The sequence below is a fragment of the Sebastes umbrosus genome, chromosome 15, assembly GCF_015220745.1.
Source record: "Sebastes umbrosus isolate fSebUmb1 chromosome 15, fSebUmb1.pri, whole genome shotgun sequence".
Classification (NCBI taxonomy): Eukaryota; Metazoa; Chordata; class Actinopteri; order Perciformes; family Sebastidae; genus Sebastes; species Sebastes umbrosus.
The window spans coordinates 6,834,288-6,854,643 of NC_051283.1; the positions used below are offsets into that span (position 1 = coordinate 6,834,288).

At 39.3% G+C, this 20,356-nt stretch overlaps 1 protein-coding gene across 6 annotated transcripts; it reads left to right on the forward strand.

Moving 5' to 3' along the window:
- The first annotated feature begins 345 nt into the window (after window positions 1-345).
- Window positions 346-19,671, forward strand: anln (anillin, actin binding protein). 6 transcript variants are annotated; one of them, XM_037794931.1, is made up of 25 exons: window positions 346-540; window positions 2,925-3,075; window positions 3,162-3,596; window positions 4,777-5,108; window positions 6,578-6,938; window positions 7,215-7,417; window positions 7,503-7,610; window positions 7,700-7,811; window positions 8,789-9,099; window positions 9,664-9,812; window positions 9,913-10,054; window positions 10,212-10,347; window positions 10,965-11,147; window positions 11,803-11,929; window positions 12,609-12,657; window positions 14,483-14,536; window positions 14,623-14,667; window positions 14,877-14,909; window positions 15,038-15,056; window positions 15,590-15,702; window positions 16,592-16,645; window positions 16,857-16,943; window positions 17,081-17,188; window positions 18,452-18,624; window positions 19,357-19,671. In XM_037794931.1, exons 1-25 carry the CDS (start codon window positions 523-525, stop codon window positions 19,469-19,471), a joined length of 3,618 nt encoding a protein of 1,205 aa, XP_037650859.1. In that variant the 5' UTR covers window positions 346-522; the 3' UTR covers window positions 19,472-19,671. The 6 variants fall into 6 exon arrangements, with proteins under 6 accessions (XP_037650859.1, XP_037650860.1, XP_037650862.1 ...); XM_037794932.1 differs by having other exon boundaries at window positions 8,792-9,099; XM_037794934.1 differs by having other exon boundaries at window positions 6,581-6,938.
- Window positions 19,672-20,356: the final 685 nt, after the last annotated feature.

The following is a 20,356-nucleotide window of genomic DNA, read 5'->3' on the forward strand; positions in this document are numbered from 1 at the left end:
TTGTGACAATAAACATCTTGAATCTTGAATCTTGAAACTTGCATGTTGCAGATCACATTGCAGACGAGGAAGAGAACCCGTGAGTTTGTGTATTAGGTCACTCAGCGTACGTTTTAACCGCTTTGTTTTTACCATTTGAAAACACAGATGATTGATTCATAAAACATGTGAAGTGCATGATGGGGTGGCGGTGGGCGGTGGGCGGTGCCTTGTTTGTTACGTCACATCTGTTTTTACATACACCCCAGACGGGCTGTGATTGGCTGTGCGAGTGTAAAACCCGACTCCTCGATTCTGATTGGCTCTCAGGGACTTCCAACTGTTCGAGTCTGCGCAGTAGCTCCAGCGCTGAAATTCAAATTTGAACGGCTGTATAGTGCAGAGAGAAGAAGAGGAAGAAAAGCAGAGAAGAGAGAAGCAGAGAGCCGCTCAGCTCACCTCGTTTCTGTACACATAGTGTGTACAACACTTATAAAGTACTAAGTTGTAGTTATATCTCTCAATTAAGGATAACCATCCAAAATGGATCCATTTACTGAGGTAAGTCGGTGAGCTAACGTAGCTAGGTAACGTCAGATAGCTAGCTGTCGGGAGGTTGAGGCGACGTTGACGTTAAGTTACCTGCTAATACTGAACTAACGTAACATTTCCTCTTTATATAGACTGTTTTAGTTATGGCAGGAGACCGACTTGTTTACGTCCATAGTACTTTGACGTATGCCAAAGTTACCATGCAGAAATGTTTGATAATGCATTGAAATAAGGTCACTGAAAACCTGTCACGTGTTGTTTCTTTGTCTTGTCAGTTGTCAGCAACCACACATCTGAAATACACATAACAACTAGCTGGTAACTTACAATGCATACTCTTCTAACTGCTAGCTATAACTTCTATCTTTGTGCAATAATCTGGCAAAACTGTCATCTCATCAATATACATATTGTATTTTTGTATTTTATATTGTATTATCTTTTATATTTATATTGCACTCTCTTTTTTTATTGTATTATCTTTTTTTTAGCACATATGGGATTGTCACAATCTAATTTCGTTGTACTACACAATGACAATAAAGGGCTTGCATCCTGAGATCTTCAATCTATAGTTTTCTAACGTTACATGTTTGACCAGTTGGTAACAGTTCAGTAATTTAGCCAGGCTTCTGACTGACCAGGACTGACTGATGAGTTCACTGACTCAACCACAAACACAACTGTATATTCAAATTAAACAGCTTTGTCTCCATTTAAGGCAATGGTATGTGTCAGCACTGGAAAGTGTCCAACACTTTGCCCTCTTGATTTTCTCTCTTTTTCCTTGATGCCGTCATACTGTTGTCACATGCTCAAACTGGAAATGACTTATATTTACTAACTAACAGATCTTGTTACCCCAGTATCTGGTGCCAGTAGAGTTTGAAATTTCAAATCCAGGAACCAGAAGCAGGAGTGGCTCATTCCTCAGGAATGCTGTAAAATGTGACTTGAGGTTTTCCACACTGCCTAGAGAAACTGTGAAGGCGGTGAAGTGCAGCTGCAGGAATGTGTTTGGGCTTGCACAGTTAACGTGCAGCTCACAGTAAATCAGATTGTGTGACATGACCAAGGGAAGGGAATGTCATGCAAAGAAAAGAGGAAAAAAAGGTGCAAGAGGGCAAGCAAACAGAGGCCTCTTTTTATCTCTGGTGGAGAAGGACTGTTTTATGTGTCTTAGGCTGTTGTGCTGCCTGTTAAAGTAGCCCATATAGAGACAGACAATGTGATGTGCCTTGTTCCACACATTTGCATTTACAGATCCAACAGTTATTCTGAAAGATGGAGTATCAGTATATTTTGGCCTATATGAAAAAGCCACAGACTAATTACAAGTCTCACAGCAATGTACAGTATATCACAACAAAGACAGGCTTTGTTGAGGATCAGTTTCCGCGGCACCGTTTAGCCTCACTTCAAAAAATGTTTGTTTATATTTTCAAACATAAAAAGACAGTGAAATACAGTTCACATGAAAGGAATGTAAAAGAAGTGTGAGGGTGTGGTAGAAACCTATAATGGCTAATAGATAAACCACACCCAAAGGACATATATTGGGTAAAAAATATTACCATGACAAAAATTACCAGTACAGTGATGTTGTTTACTTCAGGTCATAAAAACTTTCAGTGTGTACTGACCAAGCTCTGACTAGAATTAGTCCTGACCTAAACAACAAAGAAATACTTTTTTTGTTATCCAAATCAATTTTAAATTGTAACTTGCTGTGGCATGTCAGGTTCTTAGAATTTATTTAAAAATGCAATGTGTGGTTTGCTGTCAAATAAACGTATGTATCATTAAAAGAAAGAGGTCCACAATTTGGGTAATACGCTTATTAATTTTCTTTCCGTGAGTGAAATCTCATGTCTGAGACCAGTATTGATCTTCTCATCTTATTCTAGGAAAGAAGGTGAATAAACATATTTCCCAAACTGTTGAACTATTCCTTTTAAGGACATAAAGAGCAACTAAAGCCTGCAGGAAATGTTTATATAAATATTTATGAACACTCACAAGTTGTTGATTTGAACTGTGAAATCTTTGTTATTCCTGTTGATGTAGCATAGGAGCAGATACTCTGGATTACTGTAATAGTATTGATGTTGGACTTGCTGTAGGAGCTGCAATGGGACACTGCAGAATGTTCAAAAAACACATTTATGGTTGTTAGAAAAAACTCTGGACATAATAAAAGCAACACCTGGGCAACAATATAATGCAATCCAATCCAATATCCCTGCTATAAATAATACCTTTATGCAACTTATGATGTAACTTTTTAAGACTGTTAATTAAGTTCCTTTAGTTGGAGGTAGTGTTGTATTGTACAGATGGTGATTTTATTTTGTCCATCTTTGGAGTAACAGACTGTTTTTTTGTCAAACCAGAAACTGTTGGAGCGGACCCGGGCTCGCCGAGAAAACCTGCAGAAGAAAATGGCAGATAGACCAAATGCAGCAAACAGACAAATGGCCAAAAGGCCCAGAGAGCCGCTGGCTGACACCAACAGTGTGATCAGTGAGGCATTCATTGATAAAGGTATGAACACATTTGTTGTCCTGTAAGTTTGACCACTGAGCTGCAGCTCTACTCTTTGCTTATATTTCCCCATCGCTTCCTCCCAGTTCCACAGGTGTCCTCCAAGCCCTCCCCCTCAAAGCGCAAGTGCTCAGAAGAAAATGTTCAGCCTGCAGCCGGTGAGGAGAACCAGGAGCCAGTGATGACACAAGCTGTGGCTCCTATGCTCTCCGATCCTCCCACAGACAAGAAACCCCCGGTGGGGCCTGCCAGCGTTCGATCCAGCTCGTCCCTGGAGAAGACCGCTACCCGGCCTGCTGTCCAGCCTCAGCCAGGCCAGCTGAAAGCTCCAGAGCCAGAGAAGATGGCCGTCACCCCGGCACCTAATCCTCCCAGCAGCAGGGAAGTAGAGACGGTGCCTGCCAGTTCAGCCCTGCAGAGGAACAAGGAGGACCTGGTGGAAGTCACAGCTCCATCTGCTGCTGGCATGAAGTCTCGTCTGCAGAGGCTGGCAGAGAAGAGAAAGTGCTGGGATGGCGATGGTAAGAATATTTAGTTTGCTGCTTGAGATAATTTTGTTTTACCCTTCTGAGACCCGACATTACTGTCTTTCAGAGGTTGTAGCGGGCTCAGTATTAAAGCTAGAGTGAAGATACTGGTATCATATGATACTAAACGGCCTAAGGCATCCATTGGCACTAACCCGTGCCAGGCACTAACAATTGTCAGGACTTTTTCTGTGGTGTTCCTCAAGGTTTTGGTGTCTTAATGTGGTACTTTGGAGGGATTATTGATCATTTTTATCAATTCTTGATTGATAAAAGAAAAGGTTAAATTTAGCACCAAATCTGTGTAACAAATGGTATCAACTCAAAAACTTGCTGCAGCAGCTTATGAGACATAAGAGAGCATGGGAATGGCTATCATATACTTCCATCATAATATTCTTAGCTCTTATACACTTTCACAATTATTTTTTTCATTACAAGAAAACTTCATTTTAACAATGAAACAGTTACTTATAATATAAGATACAACTTTTATGACTGATATGACATTCACAACATGTGAGATTCCCTTGCAAAAACAGTTACAATCTATTTTATATATTTATATTTCATTAATTGTTTTTTTGTTTCTGATTTATGATTAGGGCAACTTGACACACAGTGCAGTGAGGCTTCACCTCAAATTAATCTTCAGGTTATCAGGAACCAGGTTAATCTTCAGGTTATTACCTATGTAACATATACCCCTTAAACACCCCCTTAAAACAACAAATATGGGTCTGGCGTTAACTTATTTAGCTTTTCAAGGACAAATTTAAAGACACAATCCATGATCAAGGTGTAAACAAAAAAGAAGCTTCACACCAAAATAACAAAACAAACCGTTAGAATATTTTCTTCATGTCAGTAGAAGTGTATTTATTTAAAACACTGGTCTACAACCTTTGGGTCAATTCATTATGTATGTATGATTTTATTGATCAATATGAATTCAGACTGAGTTAACCTGTCTCCAGTCAGGCCATCACTGTTATAGTCGCTAGTAAGAGTCAAGTGTCAAAGAAAGAAATGGCCACAATGTGTCAAAAGAAAATACTCCACCTCTATTTTTTTGTAGTTGATTTGTATGTTATTGCAGCAGAAAGGGTTCCTGATTCACTTAGAGTTTCAATTGTCCCCGCCCATATCAAACATATTGCCACCTTTTTTCCAGACACCTCTGATGAAGTTCCCGACTGCGCTCCCCTATCCCTGTTGAAGAGGCAAGCTGAGGAGGTCCCACCAGCTGTTGTCCCCACCGTGTCCTCGGGAACCCCAATGGGGAGGAGAGGCAGACTCGCTAACCTCGCTGCCACCATTGGAACCTGGGAAGACGACCTAAGCCATGCTAACATTCCCCATGAGGATGCAAAAGAGAAGCCTGGCACAGCTGTTCCCAAGTTTGCGGTCAGAAGCGCTACCGTGGCTGCCGGCACTAAACCAGGTGCTGCAGGCAATGTGGTGGCCAGTTCAACTGCAAGCAGCAAGTACACACCCAGCTCTCAGGTAGGTTTACCTCTTTCTTCAGCATAAGCAGTAATGTCTGTCTCACTGGTTTGATATGAGCTGAGTTTGGCTTCTTTTTTCATTTGATCTAAAATGAAGACCTTAAAAAGAACAAACATAGTGCTTCATTACTTTGCTCATAAGAACACATAATGCTTTTGACTGCATTAAATGAATGTGATAGATATGCATCCTGAGAACATTTATCTTGTGAATGTCCTAGAATATCTTTATGAATGAAAGTCTGTAGTAATTATTACATGTCGAGCTACAAGGATAAATCGATTGAAAAAAATAAATAAAATGAAAATGAACTATCTTGATAAATAATTATTGTTTGGCATTTTTGCTTGTAAAAAAAATAACTAAAATAATCTTCTCAGCTATGAGGATTTACTGGTTTTCTTTGTGATGCATTCTCTGATCTTTTGGGTTTTAGACAAAACAAGACACATGCAGACATCACCTTGGACATTCGGAAATTATAACAAGGCATTTTCACTATTTTGTGACATTTTATAGACCAAATAATTAATCTTTCAATTAAAATAATAATATGCAGATTAATTGATAATGAAAATAATTGTTAGTTGCAGTCCTAATTACATGTATCGGGCCATATAAGGGCAGGCGGCACCCTCCGCGTGTGAAAAGTGAAGCCAATGCTGAAGTGCCTTAAACTTGCATTCTTTCTAACAGCCAGCAGGGGGCGACGACTTTGTTTGCAAAAAGAAGTCTGAAGTCTATGAGAAAATGAGCCTACTTCTCATATGATTTATTACCTCAGTAAACATTGTAAACATGAGTTTATGGTCTCAATCGCTAGATTCAAGTCTTCTTCAATAAAGCATGATGTTCATTTAGTAAATTATGGTCCCATTTGGAGTCAAACAGACAATGAAGCAGGGTATGCCTTAGGGCGTGGCTACCTTTGCGATTGTGTTTTCGTCTTAGAATTGTAACCCTTTCACAGTGTGTTTTCAGTTCGTGAAAGTTAATTGTAACATTTTGGTCGCCTAAAAATATCTTATTCAGTGTTTGGTTGTACTTAGCTCAACCCTCTAGTGTCACTTCTGGTTGCAAAAAACCCAGATGGCGACAGCCAAAATGACAAACTTGAGGCTTCAAAACGGCTGTCCACAAACCAATGCGTGACGTCACAGTGACTACGTAGTACGTCTTCTATATGTAAGACAGACAACATTACTGTGAGAGACAGTAAGAGGCAGCACCTTTATGAATTTCCTATAACTTTATGAAACCTCTTTTACTGCAACGCAACATCATCCGGCGACACATTGCATTGGTCTACCTGGTAACTGAAGGAACACGCCCCTGCCAACGCCGCAGCTTTCATATTCGTTTTGTTCCAAATTCCCAGTTAGACCCCTAGACCACCAGGACGCCACAACTTGTGTTGTTTTTAAATATGCTTTACAAATAACAGGAACTATTTTATGTCTTTTTAGCAGTTCCTGTCTGCTCCAGTAAAGCCAAGCCGAGTGGATCTTCCAAGCCTTCAGAAGGCTGACATTCCTGCAGCCAGGCCAGCACTCAAGTCACTAGCCAGTCCTCAGAAGAGTTCCAGCCAGGGGACGACCTTCCCCTCTAGTCCCCAGAAGAGCTCCCTCCAGGGAACAGCATTCCCATCCAGTCCCCAGAAGTCCGCCCCGTCCTCCTCAACTACAGTGCCTCAAAGTCCCCTGAAGAACCAGGCCCTCTCCAGAGGTCTCAACCTCACCTCCAGCCCCCAGAAACCAGAACTCCGTGCCAAGCCCACTATTGCTGGCCCCTGTACCCCTCAGGAAATTGCCACTGCTGGAGCACCTGGTGAGTCATGCTGCAGTTCATTTTGGAATTAATTTATACAATTACAGAATGATGATGCAGTTCTTCACTGTCAGTGTTTTTGCATATTTTCTTATGTAGAAGTGGCAGAAAAAACTAAGATGTGCTGTTTCAGAGTTACTGAATTACTTGGAAAAACCCTTTAGACCAGTGGTTCCCAACCTATTTTCTTTGGAGTCCCCCCTACTCGTATCTAAGAAAAGCTGATCTCATGTATGAGAGATTATGTTATATATTTCTTTCCTTCATTCCCAACAGGTGTAAAATCTTTTCTGGAGCGCTTTGGAGAGAGGTGCCAGCAGCGTACCAACCAGAGCTCCCCAGCAGGGGGCGCCACCCACACCAAGACTCCCACTGTAACTCCATCAGTCACACCAAACACCAGACTGGCACAGGAGAGGTTCAGAGCTGCCCAGGCTGCACAAACCACCACTGCTGATCTCACCCAAAGACAGAAGCTGGTAGATTAATGTCATAGATACTATAGCATATCATATTTTTGTTTGGTATCATAATAGTAAAATGAGATTTTTAAATTCATTTCAGGAGCGTGAGTCTGAGCTGGCTCAGATTCGCGGTCGCTTTCAGAAGGGGAACAATATGTGGAAAAACAAAGATGGAGCAGCAGAAACCAATAAAAACACAGACATCAAGGTTGGCATACAAGTCATGTTTGACATCTCACAATGTAGTCACGCTTTCATAGAATATGCAAGATTTTTAATGAATAATATGCTTTTTAGGAACAGCTTAACAAGCCTGTGGAGGCTGAAGTTGCCCCATGTGAGCCACAGGATGAACCCACAGCGCCCTCTACTGACCGTGCGGATACACCCACAAAGTGCCCTCCTCCAGGTATTCAACAATACTTCGTATTGGTGTTTTAACATTATGTTTGAGTGATCAGCTACAAGCATTTGCAGTTGTTCTTTCATCCATTAGTCTCTCTTGACTTGAAGAAAAGTTTGGGAATTACCTTCATAATGTGTTTTCCTGACTGGAAATTAATTTTGCTGGCAAAACTTTTATTAAATCACTAGATTTAAGCGAACAGCTGTTTTTTTTACATAAAACATTTGGAAGTGTAGCCATCGCAAGATTTAAGAGACTATGACATCGTGGCATGAAAGGTCATGAGTTATCAGAACTATAGGGGTAATTATTTCCTTAAGTTTTAAGGCAACCTTTAAAATCTGTGTTTAGTCTTTTAATTTGCAAAAAGGTTATAATTGTTAAAAAAGAAATTAGTTTTTATGTTATTTTAGTTTTGGCCTTTCGATTTCATTTTAGTTTAAATTTGAGTTAGTTTTAAGAGTGCGATTGCTAATTTTAGTTATTTTTTTCTGAAAGTTTTTATAGTTTTAGTTTTTGTTAGGGCCAGCTACAATGTCTCAGAAGTACCTAGCCATATACATACAAATGTTTGATTTTCACATTAATTTAGTGAAGCAATTGCAGCATAGCGCCATCTCCTGGAAAGTCATGTCCGTTCAATTTCTGTGGTTCAATGTCACGAGAGGTGACGGAAATTCAAGTTGTCTCCTATTTTTCGGTAGTGATATATAATAGCTAAAGAACCAAAACTGAAATTAATTAACGTCAATGTTTATTTTATTTTTATTAGTTTTTTTAACAAGGCACTATCGTTTCAATTTATTTTTTCTTAAAGGATATAGTTCTTACTTAGTTTCAGTTTACTAAAATAATTTTTCACAGAATATTTTAGTTTTAGTTTGCCAACCCTGTTCTGCTCTTTTCAATAATGGCTAGATTTTTCTTTAGTGTCGAGAAAGTGGGACAATATGTTTTCTAACATAAATTATGTTGAATAGCAGGTCATGGGTTGATGATCTCACCGCCTGCCTCAACATCCAGTCCTCTGAGGGTGGTCAGCCATGCTGTAGAGAAAACAACCGATGAAACCCCAGAGGAAGAAGAGGAGGTGGTCAAGGAGATTGAGATGAATGTGGACCAGTCCATCAACTCTGCAGTTATCAACGAGCTGTTTGATGCAGTCCTGGAGCAGAGTGATGATGATGATGAGGAGGAGGAAGATGCTTTGAATATCTCCTCCATGTCCCTCCTCACTCCACTAGCAGAGACTGTGGCTGCTGTGGTGAAGAGTCCAGAGAGAAGAATGATGGTAGGCACCAACATGATGTATCTTTCTATCACTTTCATGTACTTCATGTGAGAGTTACCATGAGGGAAACACGGCAAGAAACATCTTAAAAGGGTCCATCTGCGTTCTTATCTATTTTTTTCAAATAGAAACTGTGATGGAATTTTCTATCTATTCCTCTCTCCTTGGTCGGGAGGTCAGAGTGTCTCTCATAGTGTCTCTCGGGTTGACATCACTGGGGTGGATTCCTTCTATCTATTTCTCTCTCCTTGGTCTTCCTTCCTGTTGACTGAGTTAACCTGAGTATCAGAAATTCCACAACAGAAACGCCCACTCAGCTGTTGAAAAAACAGTGACGTAGGTCACCATTAATATCAGTTTAAGTGTACGCTATATTTAGAATATTTTAGAAGGACATGGGAAAATAGCATTTTGACATTAAAACATACATACTTAGACCAAAATTTTAATGTTTGGATTTGAATACATAAGGAACACCACTGGGAAGCTGCACAATTATATAAAAACATCAAAAATAATAGACCCGACCTTTAATAATACAATTTTCTTCATGTCTTTGTGCAGACGTCAACTCCGGCCAGCTCATTCATCGTAAAGAGCAACGCTCAAGACAACGTTTCCAAACCTAGCAAGTTCCAGAGAACCAACATGACGCGGGCTGCCTCCTCAGACAGCGTTGAGGCCTTAGACGAGGACCACAAACTGCCATATAGGTAAGTGCTCCCATTTTATTTCACTTGGATGGATTACAGTTGGCTCTCCTCGCCGTTGCAGTAAATGTGTGACTCATCTGGTCGGTTCTCTGTGTGCTAGCATTGATGCATACAGGTCCATCAGGGTGAAGGAGTGCGAGAGACCCGACGTGAAACAGGTGATTGTGAGAAAAGAGGACGTTTCTCACAGAGCGGAGGAACCCAGAGGATCCAGTGTCTTCAATATCAAACAGAAGATGAAGGTTTGGACTAAATACTTTTAACTTTGATTCATGTTAAATTACAGTATGAGTGTAAAGTTTTCATGCAAACTCTTTGGACTTGATTGGGGGGAATAAACAACAGCTTAGTTAACCACACAGAGGGCTAACTTTACTATCACTCTTTATGTTTGTGTAGATTCTGACAAATGAGCTGAACCTGCAACAGACAGTCATTCATCAGGCCAGTCAGGCGCTGAACTGCTGCACAGACGAAGAGCACGGCAAAGGATCCCAGGTGGAGGCTGAGGCGGAGAGGCTGCTGCTGGTGGCAAGTGAGTTCATCCAGACAACAGACAAATACTTTGCTAGGCACACATGCATGTGGTCTTAGAAGTTCAGGGTTACTGCGCAGTGTGGAAAAGTATGGAATTTGATTTTAGTAATTTCTAGGACTGGGTAAGTATGGAAAAATGAAAAGAGTATGGGAAAATGTTTGTGTTTCCAGACTATTGACCCTATTCTGTTTTCTAAAAATATAAAATTCTGAATTTCTAAAAATAAATTGATAATACAAGCAGAGTGATTTTCGTGGCATTTCGATGAGCCAGCACAGCCAGAATGTCTACCAATCTGTCAGAGAGCGCGGGCAACAGCGATCTTGATGCTGTTGAAAGCAAGGCCAAAAGTAACATACACGATTTGTGACTATGCAATTGCAAAAAAATAATTAATGCCGCTACTCAAATTGCTAATACATTCAAGCTGCCGCTTCCAGGCTGTGTAAACCGGGCTTATAGACATCTGCCTTGTATAAATAATAAAGCCACAATACAACATCACCACTACAGCCCGTCTGTTTATATATTAAAGCCCCTATACTGTATGTAGGATTTGGCGACTCCCAGTGGTAGTATCAAAGCTGAACTTTCTGTCCTTTTGACTTTCTTAGCGGAGAGGAGGGAAGCGTTGAAGGCAGAGCTGGACCGTCTGAAAGGAGACCCAACAGGCCAGAAAAAGGCCTCTGCAGCCCCAGAACGTACCAGCATGTCTGCATCCAAGGGCTCCATCACCCTGCAGGAGTTCCGCCTGCCACTCAAGGCAGACTTTGTTTGCTCCATCGCCAACAAGCCAGGTAGCCTCAAAATGCATATATCCAACAATTTACTGTTGTTCGACATTATTTCCAGACATCAATTGTCACTAATGCTCAATATTGTACATCACCATTTCTGTCTTCTTGCTGTGTCTTGAAGGTGGGCTTTAAAGGGATAGTTCAAGTGTTTTGAAGTGGGGTTGTATAAAGTACTTATCCATAGTCAGTGTATTACCTACAGTAGATGACAGTCGGCACGCCCCAGTTTGGAGAATCAGACTAGAGTTACTGCACGGAAACCAAAGCGATGTACTGCTGTGGACGGGGCCTAAAAGAATGGCTTACCTAAATAAAAATAAATATCAGTTTAAGTGTATGCTATATTTCGAATTTTTTCGCCGGTTTACCTTGCCATCAGTCAGCCCTTTTCAATGGGGAACTGAAGCCATTGCATCCATCTATTTTCTCGCCAAAGCAACCAGACTCCAGAAAAATCTGTAATTTTCCTTTTTAAATAGAGTGTTAGGAATCAAAGTAACCTTCTCTTACCTGATTCTTGGTCATACCTTCAGAGTAGTGTTTTGGAGGCTATTTATAAATTTAGTCCTGGGATTGAAATTCCATGGAAGCTCTATGTGGATTTAGTCACTGAGTATTTATTGTACTGATGGTTATTTTGTCTTGATTATTTCAGAGTCAACCAAACATTCCTTCTTCATGATGATTCGTGCCGGAGCAGAGAACACTGTGGCCACACCGTTAGCCAGCACACACCACGGCCTCAGTGGGGACACCCTGTCTTTCCCCACCAAGTTCACCATGTAAATCCACCACTCCTGCTCACTTACAAGAACACACATATAATTTGATAATGATTATTATTATAGGGCTGTACTGAATAGTTTGAAGCTTCATTTATGACCTTTATATTCAAATTCTAATTCATCATTTGACTGCTGCGGAGCTTCTTCTTTTTTTGCATGTCTATTCATTCTGTTTAGAGCAAACCCAGTATTTCTGCACAGTTGCAGATAAAGATTAGACTACACTGATATTAAACTATTTGTAGAATTAGATTCCAGTGTTACTGCGTAGGATTGATTCCAACTCGTGTGATCTAAACATTTCCAATAACACACTGACGAGTTATATTCATAAAAAAAAAAAAAAAGAATAACTAATTTAATCTGATTAATCACTTTATTCAAACTGAGGATTTTTTTATTTGTTTTAAGGTGATGTCATAAAATATTACGACAGACATTGGAAGCTTCATTCGAAAACAAAAAAAAAGACATTCGCTACAGCCCTAGATTCAGACATTTGACATGATGATGTTTAGAGTGTTTGATCAAAATCTTACTTAAAAGTGCACAGTAATGTTTTTGTTATGTAAAAACATTTTGATCAGATTCCATACTGGTGTACTTTAATGTGATTTATGTTGATCATGATTGTTGAATATTGACAGCAAATACTCCTCTTCCTCCTCACTTTCAGGTCTGATGTCTCCAGTGACTTTAAAATTGACATTGAGGTCTATAGCTTGGTGAGTGTCTTTACATCATGAATACAGATACCAAAAGAAATGCTGCTCTGACCACATATGCACTTTATTTACTAGTTTTGTTTAAATTCTTACATTTTGTAAACAAAACCTCTTAATACCTTTAACACATACTAAAACTATGATATGCTTTTAGGCATTTGTTTCCTCTGTTCCTAAGCCTCTTTATAGGGTACAGATGAAATTTTAAAATGTGCAAATTCTTTGCAGATGTGTTGATTTCATGATTTTTGAATTCACTAAATGTTTGCAGTGTCTTACAACAAACTCTGTATCAACTGGTGTAAATTGGCTAGCTCAGCAGCTATCTTCATTTCCAATACAGATGATGTATCATTGAGTGATATTTCCTTTATAATATCTAATATTTTATTAATAAGTCTTCATTTGCACTTTGCTTGAGATTGAAAATATGATCCTTAATTTGTCAAATACTTCAATCCCATAAGTGGCATAATGCACAGTTAACATAAGACACATTTTTGAGTTCCACATGCCAGCTGTAAAAGTCAAAGCTGAATTGTTTTTGAACTGTTATGGTAGATGTTGTTTGTACAGCAGGGTTATTATCATAAACTAAAAGGAAAATAAGCAGTAAGAAATATTTTAAGAAGACTTGAAGGAAAACAAAAAATAAACATTATAACAAATATACTATAATAAACACAGTTTTAGTTTTTTAGCTTAAATATATCCCTACCAAAAAAAGGAGACGGCGTGAATTTCCGTCAACTCTTTTGACATTGAACCACAGAAATTGAACGGACTTGACATGCCAGAAGATTACAAGTTATCTTGTCACCTGCAATTTCCATACATTACCAAAACCCTACGCAGTTCTCCAACCATGTATTTTGTATGTATGTATATGTAGCTACATACTTCTGAGACATTATACCTGTCCCTAACAGAAACACTCTAAATGGGTCCCTTTATATTTCCCGTGCAATGTTTGTTAATGCAGTAGCTGACAGGAAGTAAACTTGGACCAAAGCTGTTGCCCTAGCAACAGAATGGCAATGAAAAGGCCTATATAAAAACTAAAATTAACCATTTCTGAAAAACTGAAAATAAACTAAAACTAGCAAACGCACTCTGAAAACTACAATGAAATTGAAAAGTAAAAACTAAACTAATAAAAAAAACTAAATGAAAATTCAAAACTTTTTTTTCAGGTTCATACTTGTATTATGTGCTTTTACTAGAACATGTTTACATGCTGTAATGTTAAAAAAAACTCTTTATTTTCCTCGTTCTGTCGGCCTGAACATGTCTGTATTTACCCTCTGTCTGAAACGCTCCGTTTTAGCGCATTTCGACAGAATTGCGACGGAATTGCAACGGAATTGCAACAGAATTGCGTCGCTAGGCAACAGCTTGGGTCCATGTGTACTTCCTGTCAGCTGATGTCATTCACATACACTGCAACCAGGAATAAACTGGGACACATTTATAATGTTTACGTTTAAAATTGTGTCAAGGGTCTAAATATTGTATATTTGTGACATCATGAATGGGCAGAAATCCTGACAGCTTGTTTCAAATGCAGAGTTTCTGTATACAGGCTGTGTGTATTTCCCTGTGGATTGAGTGTTTCGATACTTTCACAGTATTAATATAGGACTTAAGCCTGCTTTATAATAAAAAAAACATGACAATCTCATTTTTTTATAATATGAGACCTTTAATGTCTGTATATTTCTATGTTTCTGCCTCCTAAAACATATTTTGGATAACTGGTACATACATGTTTTAGTACAGAGCTGCTATGTAGAATTACTGACAACTGATTCATTATAATCTTCAGGTGCAGAAGCGTGACGTCTGCAATGACAAGAAGAAGAAACCGAGCAAGTCAAAGGTAAATCCTCATTTTGTTTTTGTCTATTACAAAATGGAAAACACATTGTTAGTGTGTTAATACTTAAGGTATGTGTGTGTGTCCAGATAATATGGAGACAGGTTCATGAGGCCCATGATTTGTGTATGTCGGTACGAACAGTTTCTGTTTCAAATCCCTCACATGTTGGTGGGTGAGCACTGTGTGGGCAGATGAAGAGTATCACTGTTTCTTTACACAGCTTCAGGTGGTTGTTTCACTTAGTGGAGAAGAAGTCCTATCTCTGTCACATTGTACTGTCACTCCCATCTTTCCTTTTTGAAGCAAATGCACATTATTTGTTTTACTTTTATCTTTCTAGGCTATCACTCCAAAGAGATTCCTCGCCATCACCGTAAGTATTTCAAATGGGTTTTTTTCTGTTTCCCAACAACCTTTTAATTTTATATCAGAATGTAACTCTTACTTCACATCTGCCTGACATTTTTTTTTATTTTTCTGTTTTCATCTCTTGTCTTGCAGAAAAGTGCCCACACACCAGGTATGTCACGATATAAAATCTAAAACATTTGTTCCATTGAGTCAAATGAGATGGAAGCATTTTTTCATCTGTAAGGGATCCTTGGCTGAAAAAATAATGAGAACCTCTGCTGTTGTGATTGAGTACTGCACTTGATTAAACTTGGGAGACGTGCAAGAGACAGATTTAAAACACTGAAGCAGCAGAAGCAGATTCTTAAATTTGTATTCCCTACTATGGGTCAAGCTTCAAAACTGCTTAATTCTACACTTCCCAAAATGCAACTGGACTACGCCCTTCCTACCTAGTAATCACCCAAGTTCTTAGACCTCACACCCCTACTTTTTAATGCAGACTGTCTGTTTGTCACCCTGATGATGTCAAGCTTATTTTCTCAGATTTGACAAAGAAGACATACACATGTCATACAACAGTTTTCACTGGCTGAGTAGTACTCCTTAGGACAAGTAAACTAGTCTTGATGTGTAAAATAAGTGCAGTGCCCCTTCAAGCTTCCTGTGAGGTATTAATGATGTCATTCTTTCTGTGTGTAGTTATGGCCAGTCCAGGAGGCCCCAATGCTATTCGCACCAGTAACTTCGTCCTGGTCGGATCTCACAAGCTCACCCTGTCCTCCATTGGGACAAACAAATTTCCTTTGGAGAAGGTATTAATGACACCTTTTAATATCTTTCATCTCCTCATGTCCTTTTTCCACTTTCCCACTTTTCTTCTTTATTCTTCATTTGCATGTGGCTGGCTGTCCATGCTGTATGTATGACGCCAACAAATGGCTCACTTGGATCATATTCATATATTTGTGTACAGGCTTTACAGAGACTCACTGTCAGGGTCTGAAATTAACACCTGCCAAATAGGGGTAAATTATTGGCAGTGGCGGGAAAACATTAGGGATGGGAATAGAGAATCGGTTCCCGTTGAGAACCGGTTCCTAGTTGTCTGATTCATCTCATGCTATCGACTATCGATTCCTCTTATTGAGGGAATGCACACTATTTTTTTCCCTGATAATGCTATATTGTGAACAACAAATCTATGTCGAAATTGACAGGAGAGTTAGTTAACGTTAGCTGTTAGAAGCTGGTGGGCAGCTTGGCTAAATAACGGAGCTACTAACATTAACAGAGCTTCCACTGAGTTACATTCGTTCAAGCTCTACTCAATAAAAGTATTAGGTGAAGCTTAATTATAACGTTATCATGATGTGTTCAAATGCAATCTTGTAAAATTAAGTTAAGCAAAAGACTTGTTGGGCTTTTGGCAACGAGCATTTTCTGCATCGTCTCGACAAAAGCTTAACCACACTTTGGACGTTTTTTTTCCTCTCCGCCATTGTAGCTAAGAGCAAGGTCTCCGATATCTCTAACGTCGGAGCTTATCGATACTACGGTCTTGAAAAAAATTTGCCCTGGGGCTTGTTTAGCACCGGGTTTCGGTACCCATACCTAGACTCTGCTCACAGTGACCCTGTTTGTCCTGGGACCGCATGTTCTCTCTGTGTCCCTCATTCACCTACCTTGCTATCTTTCTTTTAGATCAATTATGAAGGAAGTGAAAGAGAACTGCTCAATGACATGTTTCCTACCAAGGTTACTACTCTTGTTTTGTTTTGTGTGGGAAGGAGGGTGAACACACCACAACATAGCTTAATCTGATCACAAATCTGTTCTTGTTGCTTTTCATCAGATCGACAGGTGTTTTTAAGCGACTGTTAACCATCTAAAAGAAACTTGTTTAACCATATTTCGTAACTTTTTGAATGGTGAACATGTGTGTGTGTGTCGTTACTTTGGATTCAAGGTGCCATTCCTGTGCCCTCTGGAGGGCCACGTCTACCTCAAGATGCAGTGTGAAGTTGGCTCAAAAGTGGAGGAGAAAGGCTTCCTGGTGAGTGCAAGCAGATCAAATCATCACCACAGATAACTATAACTAATATAAGATAACTAATGTTGAGGCTGACACGGATGTGCTGATGCTTTTTCCCCCAATACAAATATGTTGTGATTTTAATTCCCTCCCTCAAGACGATGTTTGAAGATGTAAGTGGATTTGGAGCCTGGCACAGAAGGTGGTGTGTCTTGTCAGGATACTGCATCTCCTACTGGACCTACCCAGACGATGAGAAGCGCAAGGTAACTGAGCTCTTCCACAGAGCTTCTTTATTCTATTTTATGGACTGGTGGTTCCTGTTTTCTGAGTAGATGTTATTGTTTTTAAAATTACTCAACATATTTGCCATAAATGTGGCTATTGTCAACTCTGTGGGTCGTGCTAACGTTGCACTCGCCACCTCCATTGTAGAGATTGGGGGAAACGAGGACTTGAACAAAACAACATTTATCATAAACATGATTTATAGATAGAATAGAGTGCTCCAGGGATGACGTATTTTTGTAGGCCAACCAGGAAGTTAGAATCGCCCTGGTTCCCTCGACAGAAAGCCAATGGAGATTTTTCCATTGTGCTTTGGAGTATTGCAGTAAATAAGCTCTGTGGCATACAAACGTTTATGATACTTTCGTGTTTTGTTCAGCAAGATAATCAATTCAGTTGAATCACATTTCATTTTCTTCATAAATGAATACAAATTTGATCTTGAAGTGTGAATGCAATCGCCAGAAGTAAAAAGCTAACATTAGGCTATAAACAAACTACGCCACGGTCGTGTGAGTATAAAAAACAGAAGGCTTATAAAGGCGAACATGTTTGGTGTGATGACGTTTAGTAGTCTCATTTAGCCACTTGTTAGCAACCGCCTTTTTTAAGACACATAAAACCTTCTGAATTCACGAATAGGATATTTTATTTTATGTTGTGGAGCAAAACTTTAAAATATCTTAAAGGTGCTAAATGGGGGATTGGGAGGATTTCTATTGCCTCTGAACATGGCAGCTAACGGTGCTAACAACGGTGAAAGTGCTGACCGAGCTAACAGTGTCAACCGGAGGGTGGGTGCTACGCTTCCGCGACGACGCTGTCAATTGGGACAGCGTTATCCGCTGTAACCGCCATATGAGGGCAGCGACCGTGAGCTAGCCAGTGGGGCACACTCGCATGCACTAAAAAGCACACAACCAGCCCGGCTAAGTCAACAAAGCACGGAGAAGCTCTGATTACAACACACACAAGAGGGAGAGTGACTTCGTTCTCTGCTCGGGTAGACTTTACTCCTCTATATCCACATAGACAATAGTTGTTTGCTGCTATATTAATGCTCTGGATATTGTATAAAGCACCTTTAAATGATCTCTGATGGACAAACTATGTAACGGTGACACTCTTTCTAAATGACCTCGGACATTTTTTTGGCGTTTCTGACAGTTTGACATTTTATGTGTCTGTCACGTCTGTGTTGACCTCACATTTTTTTCTTTCTTTCTTTCTTCTTCTGTCAGAATCCTATTGGTCGCATCAACCTGGCTAACTGCACCAGTAAGAAGGTGGAACCAGCCAACAGAGAGTTTTGTGCCAGACCCAACACATTTGAGCTCATCACAGTCAGACCACAAAGAGAGGATGACAAAGAAACGCTCGTCAGCCAGTGCAAGAATACCATGTGTGTCACCAAGTAAGTTCCTTCCATTTATACATATGAATACATATACGCATATTGTAACATGTTTATCAAAAAAAAAAAGGTTTTCTATAAATAACAGAGACCCTGCATTGCTGAATAGGGAAGGGGGGATAGAAAATTGATTCGGGACGCAGTAAACTCACTATCGACGCGTCCAGAGGGTGCACCCTATTTTTCCCCTGAGAATGTTACATTGAGAACAACAAATCTGCGTTGAAATCAGCAGGATGAGAGCAAGTTAACGTTAGCTGTTAGCTCCGTGCAGGAATGTGCTGCTAACAGCTAACGTTAACTAGCTCTCATCCTGCAGATTTCAACACAGGTGGTACCATTTACATTATGATGCGTTCAGGCTCTGTTCAGTAAAAATGAGTATTGGGTGAAGGTAAATTCTAACGTTATCATGATGTAATGTAAATATAATCTTGTAAAAAATGTTTCTTGGCGAGAAACTTGAATAAATCCAGTTGTTTGAAGGAGATGTTTTCACAGCAATATACAATAGATAATAGATATGGAATTATTACCTGTTTAATTAACAAAAAACAGTATGCAAACGGTAATAAAGGAGTGTACGTTGAAGTTTTGTTGAGATTTGTTGTTTTACTCATGTTTTTACCATGATATCGAGACTCGTGGAATTTCACAGCTATTGGTATCTACTACTAAATTTCTGTTATCGAGACATGCCCATTTCTGAACATGGATTGTTTTTGTGTGCAGGAACTGGCTGTGTGCGGACACTAAGGACGAGAGGAACCTGTGGATGAGGAAACTGACCCAGATTGTGGTGGATCTGCGTATGTGGCAACCAGACGCCTGTTACAGGCCACTGTAATTACTGCACTCCGTCACAACAATCAGCCCTTCTATCTTTTGGACTGTCTATATCAGTGACACATGCAATTACAAAGTGCAATACAGTTTAAGAATTGTTAAATATTTTTTACTTGTGGATATTTTACAGGAGATTAGTGATCCAACACATAAGTTATAGATCAGAGAAGAGTAAATAAAGCCATACATTTGAAACATTTCAGTACAGTATTTTGTGTAGGAGTCGGGGTTTGGCACTATTTTGTTTTTTTTATACATTTCCAGACTGGTTTGATATTCTAATGTTTGGGTATTTTATGTTAATGCCAGTATTTAGTGTTGTTGACACACAATGCATGGCTTTAAATTATTCGGTTTCAAAGCTGAAATCAATATATATATAAAAATGGTGTTGGATTACAGATGAATACTAATTTGGGGCACCACAGTTTTATCCTGCATGACAGCACAGAACAATATTGATACTTTTGGTAAGTTTTTACTTTATATATTAGCTTTTATAACTTGTGGCAGGTCTTTCACATGTTTTTTATTCATTGTCATGCACATATTTTTGCTACTAGTTAAACCCCAGCTTTTATTCTATTTGTAATGTTTGTTCAGTGTTTATGTAATTATTTCAGTGTGGAAGTTAAGGTTTTGGGTAACTGGGGGTAAAGTCTGTTACATATTCTACGCTAGAACCTGAACAACACTCATTTTTATGTAAATGCAAACATTTTTGATATAACAGAACTAAGATAAACAACTGATGTACAAATCAGAACATTTTACAGTGTAAACAAAGTTGTCAGTGGTGGACTGCAACAGTGACATTGTTTGGAAATGACCTTTAACACATCTTACTGCAGCTTATTACACAATCTTGTTGAATACTCAAATCTGA

Bases quoted from the DNA above. Each gene is read 5' to 3' on its own strand.
- anln (XM_037794931.1), top strand. The intron at 7,611-7,699 runs GTTGGCATACAA...TATGCTTTTTAG, and splicing joins ATAAAAACACAGACATCAAG to GAACAGCTTAACAAGCCTGT. The intron at 7,812-8,788 runs GTATTCAACAAT...TATGTTGAATAG, and splicing joins CACAAAGTGCCCTCCTCCAG to CAGGTCATGGGTTGATGATC.